The 18,862-nt window shown below is 45.6% G+C and overlaps 1 protein-coding gene across 1 annotated transcript in view; it reads left to right on the top strand.

Moving 5' to 3' along the window:
- CERS3 (ceramide synthase 3) overlaps positions 1-18,862 on the top strand; it is an 82,974-nt gene that overhangs the window by 15,372 nt on the left and 48,740 nt on the right. Inside the window, exons 3-5 of the mRNA XM_036278006.1 lie at positions 6,529-6,702; positions 14,470-14,584; positions 18,620-18,738. Of these exons, the coding sequence (XP_036133899.1) occupies positions 6,530-6,702; positions 14,470-14,584; positions 18,620-18,738 (407 nt within the window). The 5' untranslated portion in view covers position 6,529. The remainder of the gene's footprint in view (positions 1-6,528; positions 6,703-14,469; positions 14,585-18,619; positions 18,739-18,862) is intronic.

Genomic DNA, 18,862 nt, shown 5'->3' with positions numbered 1-18,862 from the left:
ATACTGCCACAAAGCTCCGAGGGGAGGCGCCAGCGAATCTGCTGGCTGCTGCGGCTGCTGGAGCATCCCTGGGAGCCAGAGGCAGAAAGCAAATCTGTCTTCCCGCTGTGTCTCTACCACCCCCTCTGACAGAGACCAGCTGGCAAAGGGAAATAAGCAAAGGGACCAGGCCCATTTCACAGAGCAGAAAGGATGGGTTGCCCCTAAAACCTATCCTCTGTGGGTGCTCCAGGCTGGTCCCCCTGGGAATCATCTTGGCTCCTTAGCATGACCAAAAAGGTGACGATGTTGACTCTTGCTTGCTAGGCAGTGCGTGTGTGATCAGAAGCACGGATGCTGCAGCCTGACTTCCCGGGTTCTTGTCCTGTTGCCCCTCTCTTGCCGTGTGACCATTTATAACTGGCACAGGCTCCTTACAAGAAGCCCAGTAGATGTAGCAAATACTTAGAGTGCTCCTCAAGAGACAGAATGTTCATGGAAATTCGGGTCCCCGATGGACTTATTGTCGAAGAAGCCCTTTGACTTTTTAATTTTCTGTTGCAGGAGTTCTTTATATATTCTAGATACAAGTCTTTTGCATTGCAAAATATCGCCAATATTTTCGCTTAGTCTGTAGCCTGCCTTTCTGTTCTCTTAAGGTATTTTTTGATGAGCAGATGTCTTCGGGTTTTGTAATCTGTGTGGAAACAATATAAAGTGTAGTTATTGTGTAGTTCTCCACTGTATTCTTCCCTGTTTATTGGCATTATAGTCCAAGCTGTTACAACAACAGAAAGAACTAAGCATTCCGGACTGGTGTGACATGGAGTCTGTGTCTCTGGTAGGAACGGTCCGGGCATCATCCCCATTTCTAGCTGCCGGGAAGGAAGACAGAAAGAGACCAGGACACACCTGGGTGTTTAGGAAGATTACTGAAACCAGCCCCATGCCCATGTCGCTGACCCAGACCTAGGCACGCAGGGCCACATTTGGCCACCAGGGGGGTTGGGAAATGCTGACTCCCATGGTGGGCAGCCACCTGCCCCGGTCACACGTGGGGGTGGGGGCCCGTAAGGAAAGTTAGAAGGAATGGATGCTGAGGACATCCGGATACCCCTCAATGACGTCTCTGAGGCGATACCATCCTCCTGCTACAAATACTCTGAATCTTTTTTTTTTTTTAGTGTCTAAGCCTGTTCTGAATTTCTTCAAGGCTTTAAATTGGTATAATTGGAAAACCCAGTATGAGAGAATTACTTAACGTTGTTTTTATCTTGTTGTAAGTTAATTACTTCTCTACACAAAGTACAGTTGCTTTTCCCCTCTCCTCTTGCATTTCCGTACCCCTGGAGGCCCAGGCGTCTCCGGGCTTCTTGTGCACTAGCCTAATCCAAGCAAGTATCCTCCAGAGTTAAGTTGTCCCGTCACTTGCGTTGTCTTGTCCATTCGAAATGAAATGGCACAACTGAAAATGCTGTCACAACTACGATTTACAGTTTGCTCAGCCCTGGTGCTGGGGACAGAAGTAGCTGCTAATGTTTTCCTTGGTATTTTATCTGAAAGGCATAACCAGTTATTTTTGGCCAAGTTCATAGAGTTAGTTCCAACGAAAACACAAACAGACTAAAGGTAGATAAGCGTTTACCTGACCCCTGCACCAAGTTTAAAAAAATTGTTTGCAACTAAGAAAAATGAAGTTATTTGTAGATTCTTAAATAAGATAACATTTTGGCCATAACATCGCTCCTGGATTTTCTTTTTATCTATTTTTTTATTTTTATTTTTTATTTATTTATTTTTTTTATCCTCACCCGAGGACATTTTTTCCATTTTTTGTTCAGATAGAGCGGGAGGGAGAGAGAGAAAGAGAGAGAGAGAGAGAGAGAGAAACATTGACGTGAAGGGACACATCGAGTGGCTGCCACCCTCACGACCAACCAGGGCCGGGGACAAACTGCAACCGAGGTACATGCCCTTAGCGGGAACCGAACCCGGGTCTCTCTGGACCGCAGGCCGACGCTCCAACCGCTGAGCCAAACCGGCCAGGGCCGCTCCTGGATTTTCAACCTGGGTGAACTTCCCATCCATTCATTCAGCAGGTTTATTTAGTGTCTACTATGTGCATGCTTTGGACTTACAATAGTGGGCAGGCCGGGCAAGGTCCCTGCCCTTCTGGGGCTGACTTTCTCTTTCCCAGAGAACCCTGGCCTCACTAGAGTGGGGTCACCCAGTCTCCAAAGCTCTCACATCCTCCAACCTGTGACACTCAGATATCGTGAATATTGATTCTGGAGTGTCTTCCTTCCCCTTGCTCAGTCTGATGTGCCTTCGCTCCAGTGTGGTTTGTCTACCTGACTTCCCATTTCTCGTCACCGTCCTCTGTCTGCGTGACATTTTCGTCCAGTAGAGAGATGTTCTTGCCACCCCTCCGCCCGGGAGGATGTTCTGTAGTTAGTGATCTTTGGAGCTGACGCGGGGTCAACAGCAGGGACCGGTGGGTAACCGCCAGAGGATGTCGACAGCCCCGGCCTGACCGGGAGTCTGACCTCAGCAGTAGTTCAAGTACTGTCTTTTTAGCACTTGACAAAAATGTTGCTTCAAGTAGTGATAAACGTGTTGCCCAGGTGGTTTTACTTCTGCAGCCCTGAGGTCAGATTTGATGGTGCTCACCCGAGAAAGATGCCCAGCAGCTTTCCTTCGCCCCGTTGGGCTCTGTGCTCACGCGGTCAGAGCACAGTGAGTCTAAGAACCTGCCTTAGTCAGGTCGTCTGACTGCAGACTGCTGGTGGCTCCAGGTGAAACGGGGTCTCAACATTTCACAATGACAGCAGGCGGGATAGCACCGCCCCTGTTCCCCACGACTCCCAAAACGCAGAGAAAGAAATGCAAGTGTTTTTCTCGCAAATATTTCTTATTTTAAAAATAGCTTCAACATTTTTATATAAGTCAAACGTGCAGTTCCTTCGGATATTTTATATAAATAGAAACTGCAGTACTGAAGACTGTACAAGGGGTGGGAAAGGGGAAGTTTGAGCAACTGGAGAGAAAGAAGGGGGACTGGGTTAGTGAAGAAGCCTGTTCACCTCCAAGAGGACATTGAACAGAGAGGCTGCGGGTTGTCCCCTGAGCTGGCTGTTTTCTAGAAAGGCCAATACATGCAGATGAGAGGGGGCTGCCAGCCTGACATGGGACTCAGCTGTCCCGAAAGGGACGGAGGCACAGGCTGGTCTCTGAGTGACAGGTGCATTGCTGCAAACGCTCAGATTTCTTTTTTTTTTTTAAGAGCATAGTTTGGCCCTGGCCAGTTTGGCTCAGCGGTTAGAGCGTCGGCCTGTGGTCCAGAGAGACCCGGGTTCGATTCCCACTAAGGGCACGTACCTCAGTTGCAGTTTGTCCCCGGCCCTGGTTGGGTCGTGCAGATGGCAACCACTCGATGTGTCCCTTTCACGTCGATGTTTCTCTCTCTCTCTCTCTCTCTCTGTATTCCTCCCTCTCCCTCCCGCTCTGTCTGAATAAAAAATGGAAAAATGTCCTCGGGTGAGGATTTAGAAAAAAAGAGCGGTAGTTTGTGGGGTTTAAAAGCTGCAGTTACCTCTCGCGGCGATGCTTTCTACTTCTCTGTCCATCTGGATGTTGAACTCTTGCAGTATGTAGTCAGCCGCAGAAAGGTGTCCTTCGGCCCACGGCATCGACCTGTTTGCCTTCCGCCCAGCGTGCTCTGGAGGCCGCGTCAGGGAGGCCAGCAGCCTCTCCTACACCGAACGGCAACAAAAAGCCTTGGGTAGCAGTGACCGCGAGGGCCACTGTCACGCTGGAACTCGGGGCAGCACAGGAGCAGTGATGGAGGCCGGGGTGGGGTGAAGGAGAAGGAAGGAGAGGGGACCAATGGGTGCCCGTTGTCAGCCAGATAGATCGACGGCCAAACGGGGAGAACCTGACACGTGATGCGGGCTGCCGGCCCCTCCCGTTATTCCGGACCGGCTTCCCCGGGCACTTCTGCCGGAGCTAAGGTGCAGACGAATTGGGGCTCGCAGTCTCCACTCCGGGGGGCGGGAGTGCGAGTGCATCAGTCAGTGCCGTGGCCGTGGGCAGTGCGGTCCACCTCTGTCTGACTACCCGCACACAAAGGGCTTTGTTGGGAGTGGCTCGCAGCGTCGCGGGGGCCAGGGGGCCAGCCTTGGACGACGCAGACACCACGGAGATGAGGAAGGGCCGGAGGCTGGAAGACGACTCTCTCTCTAGTAGCAGCTACAGCCTAGGCCGGGTGCCATCGGCTGCTGCCGGGAGAGCTGTCGGCTCCGGGCCGTCCTGAACGGCGTCCAGCTGGCCAGGCCGAGGCCATCCCAGGCCAGCGGCCCACAGGCGCACCGCGGTCCACCTTGGCTCCGGCAGCGGGAAGGCGCTGCCCAGCCCCACTCAGCGCCGTGACCCCGCTGCTGTGGGGGTGGGCGCGGGCTTCCTCCACGCGCGTCCCGTGTGCGCCCGGAAAGGCGGCTCCGAAGGGCGCAGGAGGCGCTGCAGGGCCTGGGCCAGGGGGCCAGCTTTGGAACGCGTTTTCATTTTGATGAAGGCCGAGTTATCTGTTTTATATTTTATTTAAAATTTTTTTTTCGCCCTGGCCGGTTTGGCTCAGCGGTTAGAGCGTCAGCTCACGGACCAGAGAGTCCCGGGTTCGGTGCCTGCTAAGAAGGGTGTGTACCTCGGTTGCAGTTTGTCCCAGGCCCCAGTTGGGGTTGTGTGGGTGGCAGCCACTGGATGTGTCTCTCTCACATCGATGTTTCTCTCTCTCTTCCGCCCTCTCTCCTTCCCACTCTATCTGAAGATAAATGCAAAAAAGAAAAAAAAAATGCCCTCAAGTGAGGATAGATAAAAAATAAAAAATTTTTTTTTTCTTTACTGATTTTTAGAGAGAGAAAGGGAGAGGGGGAGAGAGAGAAAGACAACCATCGATGAGAGAGAGCATCGATTGGCCGCCTCCTGCATGCCCCTCACTGGGGATCAGGCCCACAACCAGGGCATGTGCCCTGACCGGGAATCGAACCGGCGACCTCTTGGTGCAGGGTCGACGCTCAACCACTCAGCCACACCAGCCGGGCTGTTTTATATTTTGTTGTTTTGTTTTTGGTGTCATAGAAGGCTTTGCCTAACCCAAGGTCATGAAGAGCTGCTACTTTATGGTCTCCTACGAGTCTAATAACTTCAGCACCCCTTTGCAGGCCTGTGTTTCATTTCTCACTGATTTTGTGGACAACGGGAATAAGGGAGTCTTCATTCTTTTGAAGCTGCAACAGTTGATGTCTGTTGGCAGCATGTGAAGAAAGAATGAATGATGTAGACTTCCTGTTTCTTCTTCATTTGAATGGCATTTTCCGGGGCTCCACCCTCAACTTCTGAATTCCTTCTCCCTCTGTTTCCCTTTAAGTGTTTTTGGCTGTTGGTTATTAAAGTGACTGTGGCTCTCAGCACTTCTCAATTCATTGCTTGCATATGGTGGTATTTAGAGCAGTAACTCCTACATAATTGTTGTAGGATACTTATTTAATTCTTTAATTAGAACTACAAAGCTTAGCTGTTTATTATTCACTAAGTCATAAATATTATAATAAATTTAAATGAGAAATATTTTTATTTCACACTGGACAAAGTGATCCATACCGCCTGGAGTCATATTTCGGGAATGAACAAAGGCTTCAGTATAACAATTATTATAACAATATAAAAAGAAATCTAACTCCTCACCATTGCTATGTGTTCCGTGAGTCCCAGTCTGTTAAATTTGGAGCCATTGAAGTAATGAGCATGCTGAGGCAAAGCGCTAGGAAAGAATATCTTTGCCCTTGTGCAGGAGTTACCTCCTTCTGATGCGTGAAGGACAAGCCTGGCCCGTCACAGAGAGACTCTCATGGCCTTGGTTGGCTTCTAAGATCTGCAGGAAGTTTGAGTTTGAGGGGAAGTTCGACTCAAACACTTGCGCCTCCTGCTGTTCTGAGCCATGTCTGGCCGAGCCCTTCCACGCAAGTTTTGTCTCTTGGTTTCCTCTCCTGGTCACTGATGTCAGGTGGCCCAGACAACCAACCTGCCGTCCTCAGTGTCCTTCCCAAGGAACTTACTGTAACGTGAAGCAAACTGTGCTTGTTCTGTATCTGCTAGAGAAGGTCTTAGGACTCCAGTGAAGATTTATGCCTTTGGAGCATTCATGAGGTCCGACCTTTGGCAAGTTGAAGCTGTAGAGATTACTGTTATTTTTCATGCCATAGAACCATGTAAAGGGAAGATACATGCCCATAACATTAACTCGCGCTGTACAGGAGATATGAACAGTGGTACGTGAACTCCAGGTTGCCCAGCACGGTCAAAGTCGTTCCGAGAGCATTGGCGAAGCAGTTCTTGCCTAACGCAGGGAGGAGACATGAAGCTTCCACGCAGTAGTGTTCTGTCGTCACCTTGTCTCCCGGAACTCTCTGGTTTAGGCATTTTGAGGACAGGTGTTCAGTGTTATCCCAACCTTGTTTGCTTTGCAAGTCTAATGTATTCTTTCTCTCTCTCTAGAATGTTTCAGACGTTTAAGGACTGGTTTTGGTTGGAAAGGTTCTGGCTCCCTCCAGCAATAAAGTGGTCGGATCTCGAAGATCACGACGGACTCGTCTTTGTAAAGCCCTCCCATTTGTATATGACAATTCCATATGCTTTTGGCTTGCTGATTATCAGACACATCTTTGAAAAGTAAGTACTGTCTGTGTGTCTTCCCTCTCCATGCCCCTTGCTTGTCGCCACTTTGGAATGATAGAATCTTGGTGCGACCCTTGAAGAAGCTGTTCACAGGTGGCCACTGCTGGGCTGCAGATTCTTGGGGGAGCGCATGAAATCAGATGCACACCAAATGTTATCTAGGAGCTGAGCAGATAAAATTAGAAACAATGCTTTAGTTTTGCCATGGAGAAACTTGAGATTGAGAGGTTAAGCATCCCAGGGCTTATTCGAGTCAGTGACAGCGTGGAGACCCAGTTCACCCTCCATGCACCATGGTGGGTGACAAAGAACATGCACCTCAGAAAGGCAGTGATAGAGAGGCTGTGATTAGGGGGTGCATTCTCACTTCAGAATGCCTCTAAAACAGCAAAAATGGCTCATTAAAGACCAAACTTAATATTGCTTTATCACATGGTTTATTTTAAAGATCCATTGAGAGTTTCAATAGCAGCCCTTCATTCCAAAGTTAAAGGAAATCAAAGGCAAAATATAAATTTGCTTTCTCAGAAAAAGTAAGCTTCTTTTCTTTTTTCTTAATTTAATTTAAATAGATAGTACTTCCAGTCTTTTTATTAAAACTGCATTAGTGTTATGATAACAGGAGATAAATGTTCATCTATAATCTCTGGACTTGTCTCTATTTCAAAAAACTGTTATTAGCACATTATTTTTTTGGAGCAAAAAGAATATTTGAATGTGAAGAGTTGGAAAAACTTAAGACAAAATCTGATACTGTTTTGTCCAAGACTAACCGTAATGCAGATCATATGTGTATAACCATTTGCAGGGGCTTTATCTCCAGAGTTAGTTTGACCACCTCTGTTTCACGGACTCTCCAAAAGGTTTCTGTTCAGACAGCAACTTCACTTGGGCCAACAGTGTGCTGTTTCTATGGGGAGAAAGAGAAGGCCCCCGGATACCACTAAACCCTAGCTGAGGACATTTGAAAATGTTTTTCCTTTTTGACAGTTAATTCTACTTTTTACTCATGTCTTTGGATTTGTCAAAGAATGCATAAATAAATAAAGTAGAATTTTGCCACTGCTCTACCAAATTAGCAAACTAGCCTTTTCCAGCCTGAAATGCTTGCTTTTTTGCATCGTGTCCGGTGATCTTTGAATTTGGCATCCAGGTCCTCTACTGATTTGCATTGCAGATTTCCTACATTTTTGGTGGACAGCTCCATTTTTAATGTTCTGATCAGGACAGTGAATTAGAAAATCCTCTTGGTTGCCAAAGCAGCACAGCTGTGGAGGACCAGCTTGTTAGTGTAGGTCTTGGCCTTGCCAACAACAATTAGGACGGGATCCAGTCCTCCTTTAATTCCCTGGACCAGTGTTGATGCTTCTCGAGGGACTGAGTCAGCACCACCTTATCTGTCTTTATAACTTGAACTCCCAGTAACTCACCCTGAGCTCTTCCCGTTCTGTGACACCGCGGACACTGTGTGCTGCTCTGCTAATCTCCTATGTCTTTTAACGCAGCGTTAGTGAGGGAAAGTTAACACGGGAGAGCAGTCGTGCTTTTTAAAGAATACGTTTATATTTTTTTTCCAGGGCTTGTGTGTCATTTGTATTAGATTAAACCACTTAGATCATAAATAAAATATTACTGACATCTTGCATTTGAGTAGAAACTTAGAGTTTAAGAGGTTTATAGAATCACAAATGGTACAATCTCAGTGGAGAAAACGAGAGGCAAGTGACCTGACCAAGCGCAAACAGAAAGTATGTAAGGAGTGCATTTGGGACCTGAACCCAGGTGTTGTGACGCCAGGTTCAGGGTTGCTGGTTTTCTGTCGTCCCCATACCAGTGCCTCTTGTACTCTCACAGTGCGATACCCCTGATGGCAAAAGAGAGTAAATTAATATTTCTTAGGAACACAGAAGACACAGCCTAATGGGTTGATAGCAAATGTGACATTTTCTGATCTTAAAAAGTCATGTCAAGTTGACACGACATTTCAGCGTATCCTATGAAATGTTGAGCACAAGAAAGCTTCCTTCTTCTGTCCTAGGAATGGTGACAGGACTTGGCTGCTTATTCCCACCCTTTGGTCCTGGCCAGGAGCCATCACAGGCAGGAGGAGAGGCCCCGCCCCTTCCGGGCTGAGGGCAGAGCAGGGACAGAACTGACCAGGGACAAACAAGCAGGTCATTTGAAAGTGACCGACATTCGCTTCGTATTTTAGGATCTCCTTTCCTTACAAACTTTCGTTTGTGGCTTACGTTTTTTGTTTTGTTTTGTTGGTTCTGAAGTCTAGAATGGCAGTTTCTAACTAGCGTATGCAGACTCTTCTATGCGTCAGAAGTGTAATTTAAAGGGCGAGCTGAGCTACTCAAATTTAAACACGTGTGGAATAAACACATTATCTCAGAGTCGGTTATGTTCCCAGAAGAGTGGTGGAGTTGGTGAAACTAGATCATCTGTTTCTTTCACTTAGCTGTACGCCGACTACATGGCCCACCGCTGCCGCGTCTGCCCAGCCACGCAGACACGACGGACTGGGGTGCCCATCACCCCCAGGGAAGGGTGGGGGCAGCGCGCAGGAGTTTGAAAGGATTGTCACTGTCCTCATTTGAAACAGTCTCCAAATATGCATTGCTCCCGATACTTGGTTTCCTCATATGAAATCCCGTCAAAGAGCCTTTGAACCTCAGGAACAGGGGAGCAAGCAGACGCCAGCAGGCTATTGTTCCTGTTTAGAAGTATTCAGACTCCACATGCTTAATATCTGCCTGGGCCCGCCTGCCTTTTGTTCAATAAAACAATATTGAAAAATGGGGCGACATCTGGAATTGCAAGGCTTTTGGCTCACAGGTAACTGATACGTTGCCAGATAGAGAAGGGGCTCCTGGGGTACCTGGACCGGGCCGTCAGAAGGTTCGGTTCTGCGGCAGGAGCAAACCTGAGAGACCCTGTCCTGGTAATTCACCTCACTTGGAACCGTTTCCATGGGAGCAGAGGTTCACTTTTTTTTTTTCTCCCCCTTGGACTTTTTTCTATTCCATATCGATAAAATGGAAGCTCCGGCCAGCTCATCTCGAAGGTGCTTCCAGAGCATAGACCTGCCATTTCCCTTCTGTTTGCAGTTCAGTGCATCAGACATTTATTGTGCTGCTTTTGTCTCTCCTTTTCCAACAGAGATTTTCAATAAAGTGCATAGTCCTACTTACTCACACTCACACTGGGTGCAGTGATTGATTTTCTAGATTTATTTGACAAGAAAGAGCAATGCTGAAGGAGAAAACTCCGTGTATTTCTTTTCTCTGTTCTATGGAAAATGTTGTATCTGAACTCAGAGCCTGGACATGTTGAAAAACAAGACCATATTTCTTTCTTGTTTAAATTAATATAGATATGTTTCTCATATCAGCAAGTATGCTATGGATGGATGTTTATCCACTGTGTATACTTAACCACATACTTACTCTCACATGACCCTGCAGAGGGAATGCTATATTCGTTTGGCGCGGAGGTTGGCTGCCTTCCCTCACTGCATAAGTCTTCTTGGCTCAGCTCTGCTTTGCTTTCTCATTTTTTTCTAATTTCTTCATTTCTAACAGTTGAGGAGATAGCACTGAGTGATTATGATTGAGAACACTACCATATTAAACCATTTTGTATTTGTGTTGTTCTACTAGTAAAACAATGAATGTGTTCTCCAATAAAGATTTTCAACTAGTAGGTTGGGTAGATGAACCAATTCCGTTACTTATCCAAAACCCTGTCAGATATGTTTTGGTTTTTTTTTTTTTTTTTTTTGAGACTTTGCTAGTTTTAAGAACATCTTAATTTTTGTTTTATTTGGACCTTTTATGCAAAGGGGGAACTAATCAATCATATTTCTCAAATCATAGCATGCTGTCTTTGGTCTGTGTGAGACCTCTTTTGATTGATGGATTGGAATGAACTTTTCCACCAATTACCTTTTATCCCCATTTCATTGTCCCATTGCCCTCCCTGCTGGGTTCTCGTGTTCTGGATGGCTTTTGTTTGTATGACCCCGTGAAACATGTGCATAAACATAAATGGTGCGTATTGCCAATTGACATGTGGTATGGGTGATAAGACCTTGCTCTGTTTCTTCTTCTCCATTTCTTTAAGTATGCGCTGTGTTTTATGACCTATCCACATCGCTCTGCGCACCACCTGGTTCATCACTCACTTGTTTTCACGTGTCTCTGAAATGCATGGGCCGTATCCAGGAGCACTCGGTCCATCTGGAAGTTGGATTGGTTTATACATTTTATCAGATTATCTCAGGAAATTTTTATTCAGCTCCCATGGTTATAAAAAATGAATTGAAGGGCTAAATGATCATTCATAACTAAAATTTCCAGCATTTAATCAAACACAGAAACTACTAAGTAGAAGAATAGACTGACCTGGCAGGACATGGAGCCTTTGTTAGAACTGAAGGAAGAGTAGGAACCTATTATTGTTTTTAAAAATCCATTCAATTGAGATGTGATTTACAATGAAGTTCACCTAAAATGTGACAAATGCTTAAGTCATGTAACCATCAGCACAGTTATGATACAGGAGATTGACATCAGCTGGTCCCCCATTCAGTTCGTCTCCTCCCTAAAGACTAGCTCCTGGTAATCACTGACATGCGTCTGACAGTATAATGTTGCCCTTTCTGGATTTCCTATGAACGGAATCACACAGATTAGAAGCTTTTGTGTCACTTAGCATAGAGCTTTGGGATTTTCGCCACATTGTTATAATGTAGGTATACTGATTCCTCGCCATTGCTGGGTAGCCCTTCAGTGTATTGATATGCCACAATTAATTTATCCTCTGACTAGTTGATGGAAATGTGATTGTTTACAATATTTGGCTATTACAAATAGAGCTGCTGCGAACATCCGAGCACAAGAATTTGTATGGGTGTGCGTGCTTTTCTTTCTTTTGATAAATAGCTAAAATGCTCTTCAAAAGACGTTATTAATGTTTGCATATCTGTACGATGAATTATTAGTGAGCTAGAAAAATGAATGAACTCTAAATACATCCAAATTCATGGGTGGACCTCAACATCAGGCCCAGTGGAGGAAGCCAGAAACGAGCAACACGTATTCTGCAAGTGCATTGTCTCTAACAGCCAGAAGTCGAAGCTGTGAAGACAGAAGATGGATTGGTGACTACCCAGGGTGGTGGTGAGAGAGAACAGGGATCGGCAGTAAATACGCAGGAGGAGTCCTATGGGGGTGATGAAAATATTCTAAAGCCCATGCGTGGTGACGATTGTACAACTTGGTGAATATTCTTTAAAAAAAAAAAAAATCACTGAATAGTATGATTGAAAAGAATGCAAGAAGGGTCTTAATAGTTATTTTAAAAAGATATAAATAAAATGCAAAGACAGACCATAGACTGGGAGAAAATTTATCAAAAACATGTATCTGCGAAAGGACTTAAATTCAGAACATATAAAGAACTTATATAACTCAATGATAAACAAAGAAATACTGATTTTAAAAATGGGCAAAAGGTTTTAGCAGATACTTTACCAAAGAAGATATATAAATGGCAAGTAAACATATAAAAGACGTTTAACATAGTACTTAGCAAAATGCAAATTAAAACCACTACACATTGGAGGTTAAGGACCTTTGAAAACCCTCTCCATAAAAATAATCAGAAAACTAATAGCCGTGGCCTGTATTGGCTCAGTTAGTTGAGCATCATCCCATGACCCAAGAGGTCACAGGTTCAATTCCCAATCAGTGCACATTTTGGAGGTTGCGGGCTACATCCCCAGTGGGGCACGCATGAGGCAGCTGATCGATGTTTCTATCTCTCTCTCTCCCTTCCCCTCGCTCTAAAATAAAAAATAAAAATAAAAACATAAAAAAACCCCACAACTAACAAATACTGTCAAAATTAACTTTTCAAAATTCAGAATTAACCAGAGGCTTGCTGCGATTAAGGGAGTGTTATTTAAGAAAAAGAGCTGGCTCTTGGACAAAAGCAGCGAGCTTTGTGGTGGTGTAACTTTCCCCATTCATAGCTAGCCCTGTGCACCTCTGTGATAGCCTTGAACAGCCAGCAGCCCACAATTCCAGTGGCAACCAGCAGCATTGCAGCCATGGAAGGGAGCAGAACGGAGCTGGGACTCTTTAGAGCATCATGACCAGAGAGCTGTCACCATCTGACTGTCCACTGGTTCTCTGGAAGACACTACTCACGAGGCTGTCTTTATGTGACCTGACTGAGGACTTCCCAGTGAGGAAAACCTTTTCCTTGGGTGTGTTTGTCTAAAACAATTAGAGGCCGTTTATTAACTTCGGGAAAGCTTAGCTGGAGAACAGAATGTCCATAGGGGCTTTGAAAAGCTATGACATATTGGAAATCAGAGGCTACTTGAACTTGTAGAGCTTTGGGCATGCCCAGGGCTGGCCACATGTTCAGGAAAAACCTGGCAAGGCTCTAAGCTCTTACCTCTGAATGACCTTGAGCTTTGTGCAGCTTGGAAGTGAAGGCTAAGACAGAGTTGTCAACTGCCTTCTACGCAAAAGATGAATGAAATAGAAGACTTGATCAATGCTGTAATTCAAATCAATCTGATAGACATATATGTAACACACCACCCCATAACAGCAGAATACACGTTCTTCTCATGAGCACAGGAATATTCTCCAGAATGGACCATATGTTAAGCCGCAAAACAAGTCTCAATACATGTAAACAGACTGAAATCGTACAAGATACGTTTTCTGACCACAACAAAATGAAATAAAAAATACTAACAAGGAAATTGGGAAATTAGCAAATATTTGGAAATTAAACAGCACACTTCTAAATAACCAATGGGTCAGAGGAGAAATCACAAGGTAAATTAAAAAATGCTTTGAGGTGAGTGCAAAAGAAAACACCAAAATTTATGGGATACAGCAAAAGCAGTGCTTCAAGGGAAACGTAGAGCTATAAACAAACGTAGAGCTATAGAAAGATCTCAGATCAATAATCTAACCTTCTACTTTAGAGGGACTGGAAGAAAAAAGGAGAGCAAACAAAACTTATAACAAATAGAAGTTAAGAAATAATAAATGTTACAGTTTAAAAAAAAAATCAATGAAAACCACTACACCCCCCAGTAAAATGGCTGAAATTGAAAAGATTGTCAATACCAAGTGTTGGCAGGGATACAGAGTAACTGGAACTCTGGCACGTTATTGGTTGGGATGCGAAATTGTACAACCACTTTGGAAAACAATGTGCTAGTTTCTCATAAAGTTAAGCATCTTTGCCACACCACGCATTGTTCCCATTCCTAGACATTTACCCAAGAGTATGACATATTCTTAAGTTAGAACTTCAAAGAGGAACACAGTAATCTTTGTAAGGTAACATCACCAAGTAAAACTTTTACTGTCAAAACTTTTATTTATTGTAATCTCTGGGAATCTTAAAAATAAAGCTCTAAGTGGAATGGTTTACCCCAATTCCTGGATCTTGTGTATAAATATATGTGGATTTGCATAAAATGGACTCTAAGGAACTGTGCCAGTATTTTTTTTTTTTTTTTTTAAGTTACTGCTTGTATAAAATGTCTCGAAATATGTTCTCCTTGAACTTCTGCAAGGCAGAGGGATCTGGCTCTGGGTAGTTCAGTGACAACATGGACCAAAGAATGAGCTTTCATAAGGGGTCTCAAGTTGCACCCTGAGTATCCCGGTGTCCTTGTGGGTTCACCGTCAGAATCTGAACTACTCTCTCATGTTTTTGTAGACTTATTGCCACACCTCTAGCGAAGGCAGTTGGCATCGAAGAGGAAGTCCGGAAGATTGTACCAAACCCTGTCTTAGAGAAGTTTTTCAAATACTCTACGAGGCAACCATCACAAGTAAGTACAAACTCTTTGTTTTGGGATTTAAGAATCTTTCTTAAGCCCAGTCCCCATGGCTCAGTGGTTGAGCATCGACCCATGCACCGAGGTCACCGCTTCGATTCCCAGTCAGGGCACATGCCCAGGTTGTGGGCTCGATCCCCAGTGCGGGGCATGCAGGAGGCTGCCAATCAATGTTCTCTCTCATCCATGTTTTTGTCCCTCTTTGCCTCTTTCTCTAAAATCAATAAAGAAAAATATTTTTTAACTGATGAACAAAATTGACCCAGAGACATAGAGGTAGGGTACAGACTGACAAACCCCAGAAGAGGGGTGTTGGGAGGGAAGAGAAAAACCACAGAACTTACATGCATGTGTGCATGACCAATGGACATGGACAACAAAACCGGGGACGGGGTGGGAGGGATGGGGAGGAGGGTGTTAATGGAGGAAAAAGGAGAGACATCTGTAACACAAACAAATTAATAAAAATAATTAAAGAAAAAAATTTTTTAAAAAAGAATCTTAATATTTCAGTCACCTGTGGCTCACCTCATCTGCACGGTCAGTCTGTTTCAGTTAACTGGCAAATGATTTGAGTCATTTGAATTTTTTCCCTCTATTGACTGGTTGCATAGCATTCCAAGCATAATATAAAATGACAAATAAACATTGTGATGTAAAATAACGAATGCTAAGAGTTGAACTATCCTGTACAACTCTAATGTTGAACACTAACAATTAATGGCATAACTTCAGTATGGAGATCAAAATTTAGTTTTTAATGATAGGATATATACAATGTGTACTGATTTATTTTATTTTATTTTTTAAATCCTCACCCAAGGACATTTTTCCATATTTTGTTCAGATAGAGTGTGAGGGAGAGAGAGAGAGAGAAACATCGACGTGAAAGGGACACATCGAGTGGCTGCCACCCGCACGACCCAACCAGGACCGGGGACAAACTGCAACTGAGGTACGTGCCCTTAGCGGGAACTGAACCCGGGTCTCTCTGGACCGCAGGCCAACGCTCTAACCGCTGAGCCAAACCGGCCAGAGCCAATGTTACTGATTTAAAAAAAAAAAGATCATTATTGAGGCAGGGTGGCCCATCACTGACACTTTTGATGACTATGGCAACATCAGTGTACATCACATGCAGTGTGAAAGTGTCTGTTGTGTGGCTGTCGTGTGAAGGACACTTTTATCTAAGGCCTCAACACACTCAGAAACACACTGTGCTTCTGCTTGGTCCCTAGACGTAGACTTTTTGGAGTCACGCTTCCCTTCCCAATGCAGGATGTCCCTCGTGAAATGTTGTAGTGTGCTGTAGGTTTATATACCATAGAACAACTTTTAATCTAATAAGTTTAAAAAAATAGTGTCCAGGCAGGTCTAGTTTCTTTATACCTCCGAATTTAAGTGAGAGATCAAATGAAAAAACTTCTCCAAAAATGGCACACCCTCTAGGACGAATGCAGACAGTTGTCACCAGCGAGTTTAAAAGTCAAGAGTGTATGCTGACATGGTTTTAGGATGGATGGCGTTTTCAGGTCCTGAACTTTATTTGCTGAATTCCGTTGCTTCTGCACCCATAAAGTCAGAAATATCTCAGTGTGCACAGCATTGATTCGGGCTGGTTATCACAGAAGGGTATAACACGGTCTTGCTTTGGCCCCCAAACACTGTGCGCATCAACTCTCCCTGAGAGCTGTGAGCTGTGATTTCGCACCATTCCTTTGTGCCTGTGTGTACGCAGCTGTGTGTCCATTATTCATATGCGTGTGTATGTCTCTCTGTCTCAGTAACAACTTCAAGATGTACTGGGAGTGAGCCATGCTAACGGACCAACGGCTCTGGCCAACAGATCAATTATGCTGCTATTGATAAAAAGGGGTAATGGAAGAACTTATTATCTAGCCCTTTCCCTCAGCAAAACCACAGTGAGAACTGATGCAGAAGAAATAAGTGTCACCCTAGAAGAGATCTAAGGCAACCGTTACTGTGGTTCAGGAAGGCATTCCGGTTTGCTAGCCTGTCTCATCCGCGGATGCAGACTCCTCAGAGCAGAACGCTCTCTAGTTCAGTTTGCTCTCCAGGTGAGACATGTGAGAGCCAAGGAGGTGGGGTCACCCCTCGGCACGCCCAGAGAGTTTGTTCCTCAGGCAAGGAGCCAGGTCTCTGGGCCCCCACTGAGGACCTTCCTCCAGGCTATACTGCTTCTTCTAGAGGCCTCCAGTGTGGGAGCTGAAGGTACACATTGTGAGGACGGATGGCATGGGCCAGACCCTGGCTCTGCTGCTGGCTGTGTGTGCAGGTCAGCAGATGAGCTGCTCTGTGCCTCAGTTTCCCCTCTGTGAATGGAGCATGAGGATAACACTTATCTCACGGGGCTGTCATGAGGACTGAACTGAGCCCTTGGAATAGTGCCTGACCCAGAGCAGAGGCTCAGTGACAGTCAGCTGTTGTGACTGTGTCTGTCCCTCTCACGCCGACTTCCACAGGAGTGTTCCTGAACATGTCTTCACAACTCACATCTTCTCCAGGGAACAGCATTTGTTTCTTCGTTACGCTTGGTTTCCGGAACGTCTGGCACAGTCTTCTGTGCATTATTGGTGTTGGGCAAGCGCTCGTGTCGTGTATTAACAAAAGAAAAACATGTCTGCAGACTTGTTGCAAGGGGACTCCCCCCGCCCCCACCAGTAACAGTGTAGTGGATGAGCCCGCATTGCCAAGACTCACTTCGATCGTGTTTGATTGCATCTTCTGGATGCATTTCTTCAGCAGACGTCTGTAGACATGCCGGGATAATAAAATGGGTTTGCTCTCAGATCTGAGAGCGCGCCAGTGTGAGGGCAGGGACTTCGGCTCCCTGCTAAATCGCCAGTGCCTAGAACAGCGCTTGGCCCTTGTGGGCAGAGGCTCACTGAATCTTTTTGAGTGATTGAATGAATAAAGCATTTCAACCAGTCCAGCCAGACTCGGAGCCCCTTCCGTCTGAGAATGTATAGAATAGTCGTGCCGTGCATTTTAGAATGTGTCCTGCTATGCACCAAGCAACAGGGTTGGAGTCACGGCCGCTGTCGGGGGGCATAGCTGTTCATGTTTGCAGATTATTTTAGAAGAAAAGGAACACTTTCTCTGTGATGGGTTTGTCTGTGGTCCCCTTGATGGGTTTCAGCCCTTCCCCCCAGCACTGCCACCGCACGTGACAGTCCACATGCCAGGTTCACATCTGGGAGCCCCCGTCCTCTGACCATTGCTCCACCCCATGGCGCACAGGGTCAGAGTACAGCGCTCAAGGCTACGCATCTACAGAGCTTCCAGTCTGTGACCTCTGACCTGATCCGTTTTTCATAAAGTTTCCAACCGTAAATCATAACCTACAACTTCTGCCTCCCAGAAGAGAAGCCGTATTCTGCGGCCGTCATTTTCATGCCGGAGGTATTTCCCAGCTGTGTGGATAGGCCTCTGTCTGATGAAATGGGAGGTGGTGGCCAGCACCCGTGTGGGTCCTTCCTGCACCGTCTTCCGGATTATGTGAAATAACAGAATGCGCACGGGCCCGAGGTCCGGTCCTCACTCTGCGGCTAATCTCAGGTCTTGTGCAATTGCTAAGCTCTCAGTGTTCCTGTTTCCTCATCAGAAAAATGAAGAGATTGGGTTTGATCGACAGGTTAAGCCGTATTATTCTACCTGGTCCCGAGGCCCTAAGCAAAGCCGAGCTGAACGAGTCAGCCTACGTATGCAGCTTGAACCTGTGGGTTGCTGCCAGCGTACGGAGAATTGATCTCTGTTAGTAACTCAGAGTTCCAGCTACTACCACCCTCTCTGTTTGTTTGTGTATTATTTTATTTTTTATTTTTTGGTATGGCGTGTGTGTGTGTGACTCCATCAGCCCAAAGGTAAATTCTCTGGCTCAGGTTCAAGTGCAGAATCCCTCTTCTCTCCAGTGCACAGGCTCTTGTGATCTGATCTCGCTGTCTCTTGACTGCCTGCCAGTCCAGCTCTGCTCTTTATCACTCATTCATCCATTTCATCCCTTGGCAGGATGATGTTTATGGACTGGCGAAGAAGTGCAACTTGACGGAGCGCCAGGTGGAGAGATGGTTTCGGAGTCGGCGGAATCAAGAGAGGCCCTGCAGGATGAAGAAATTCCAGGAAGCTTGGTAAGAAGGACAGTCCCCGCTTTCGAAACGCTACAGTTTTATACGGAGCAGAGCAGTCATCTCAGGAAGAGTCCTGAGCTTAGAGCCAAAGGGTTCGCACCCAGCTCTGTCCCTTAGCTGTTGT

This window comes from Molossus molossus, unplaced genomic scaffold (assembly GCF_014108415.1).
Source record: "Molossus molossus isolate mMolMol1 unplaced genomic scaffold, mMolMol1.p scaffold_m16_p_24, whole genome shotgun sequence".
Lineage (NCBI taxonomy): Eukaryota > Metazoa > Chordata > Mammalia > Chiroptera > Molossidae > Molossus > Molossus molossus.
The sequence above is the reverse complement of the archived record's forward strand: the minus strand, read 5'-3'. Positions and strand labels throughout refer to the sequence as shown.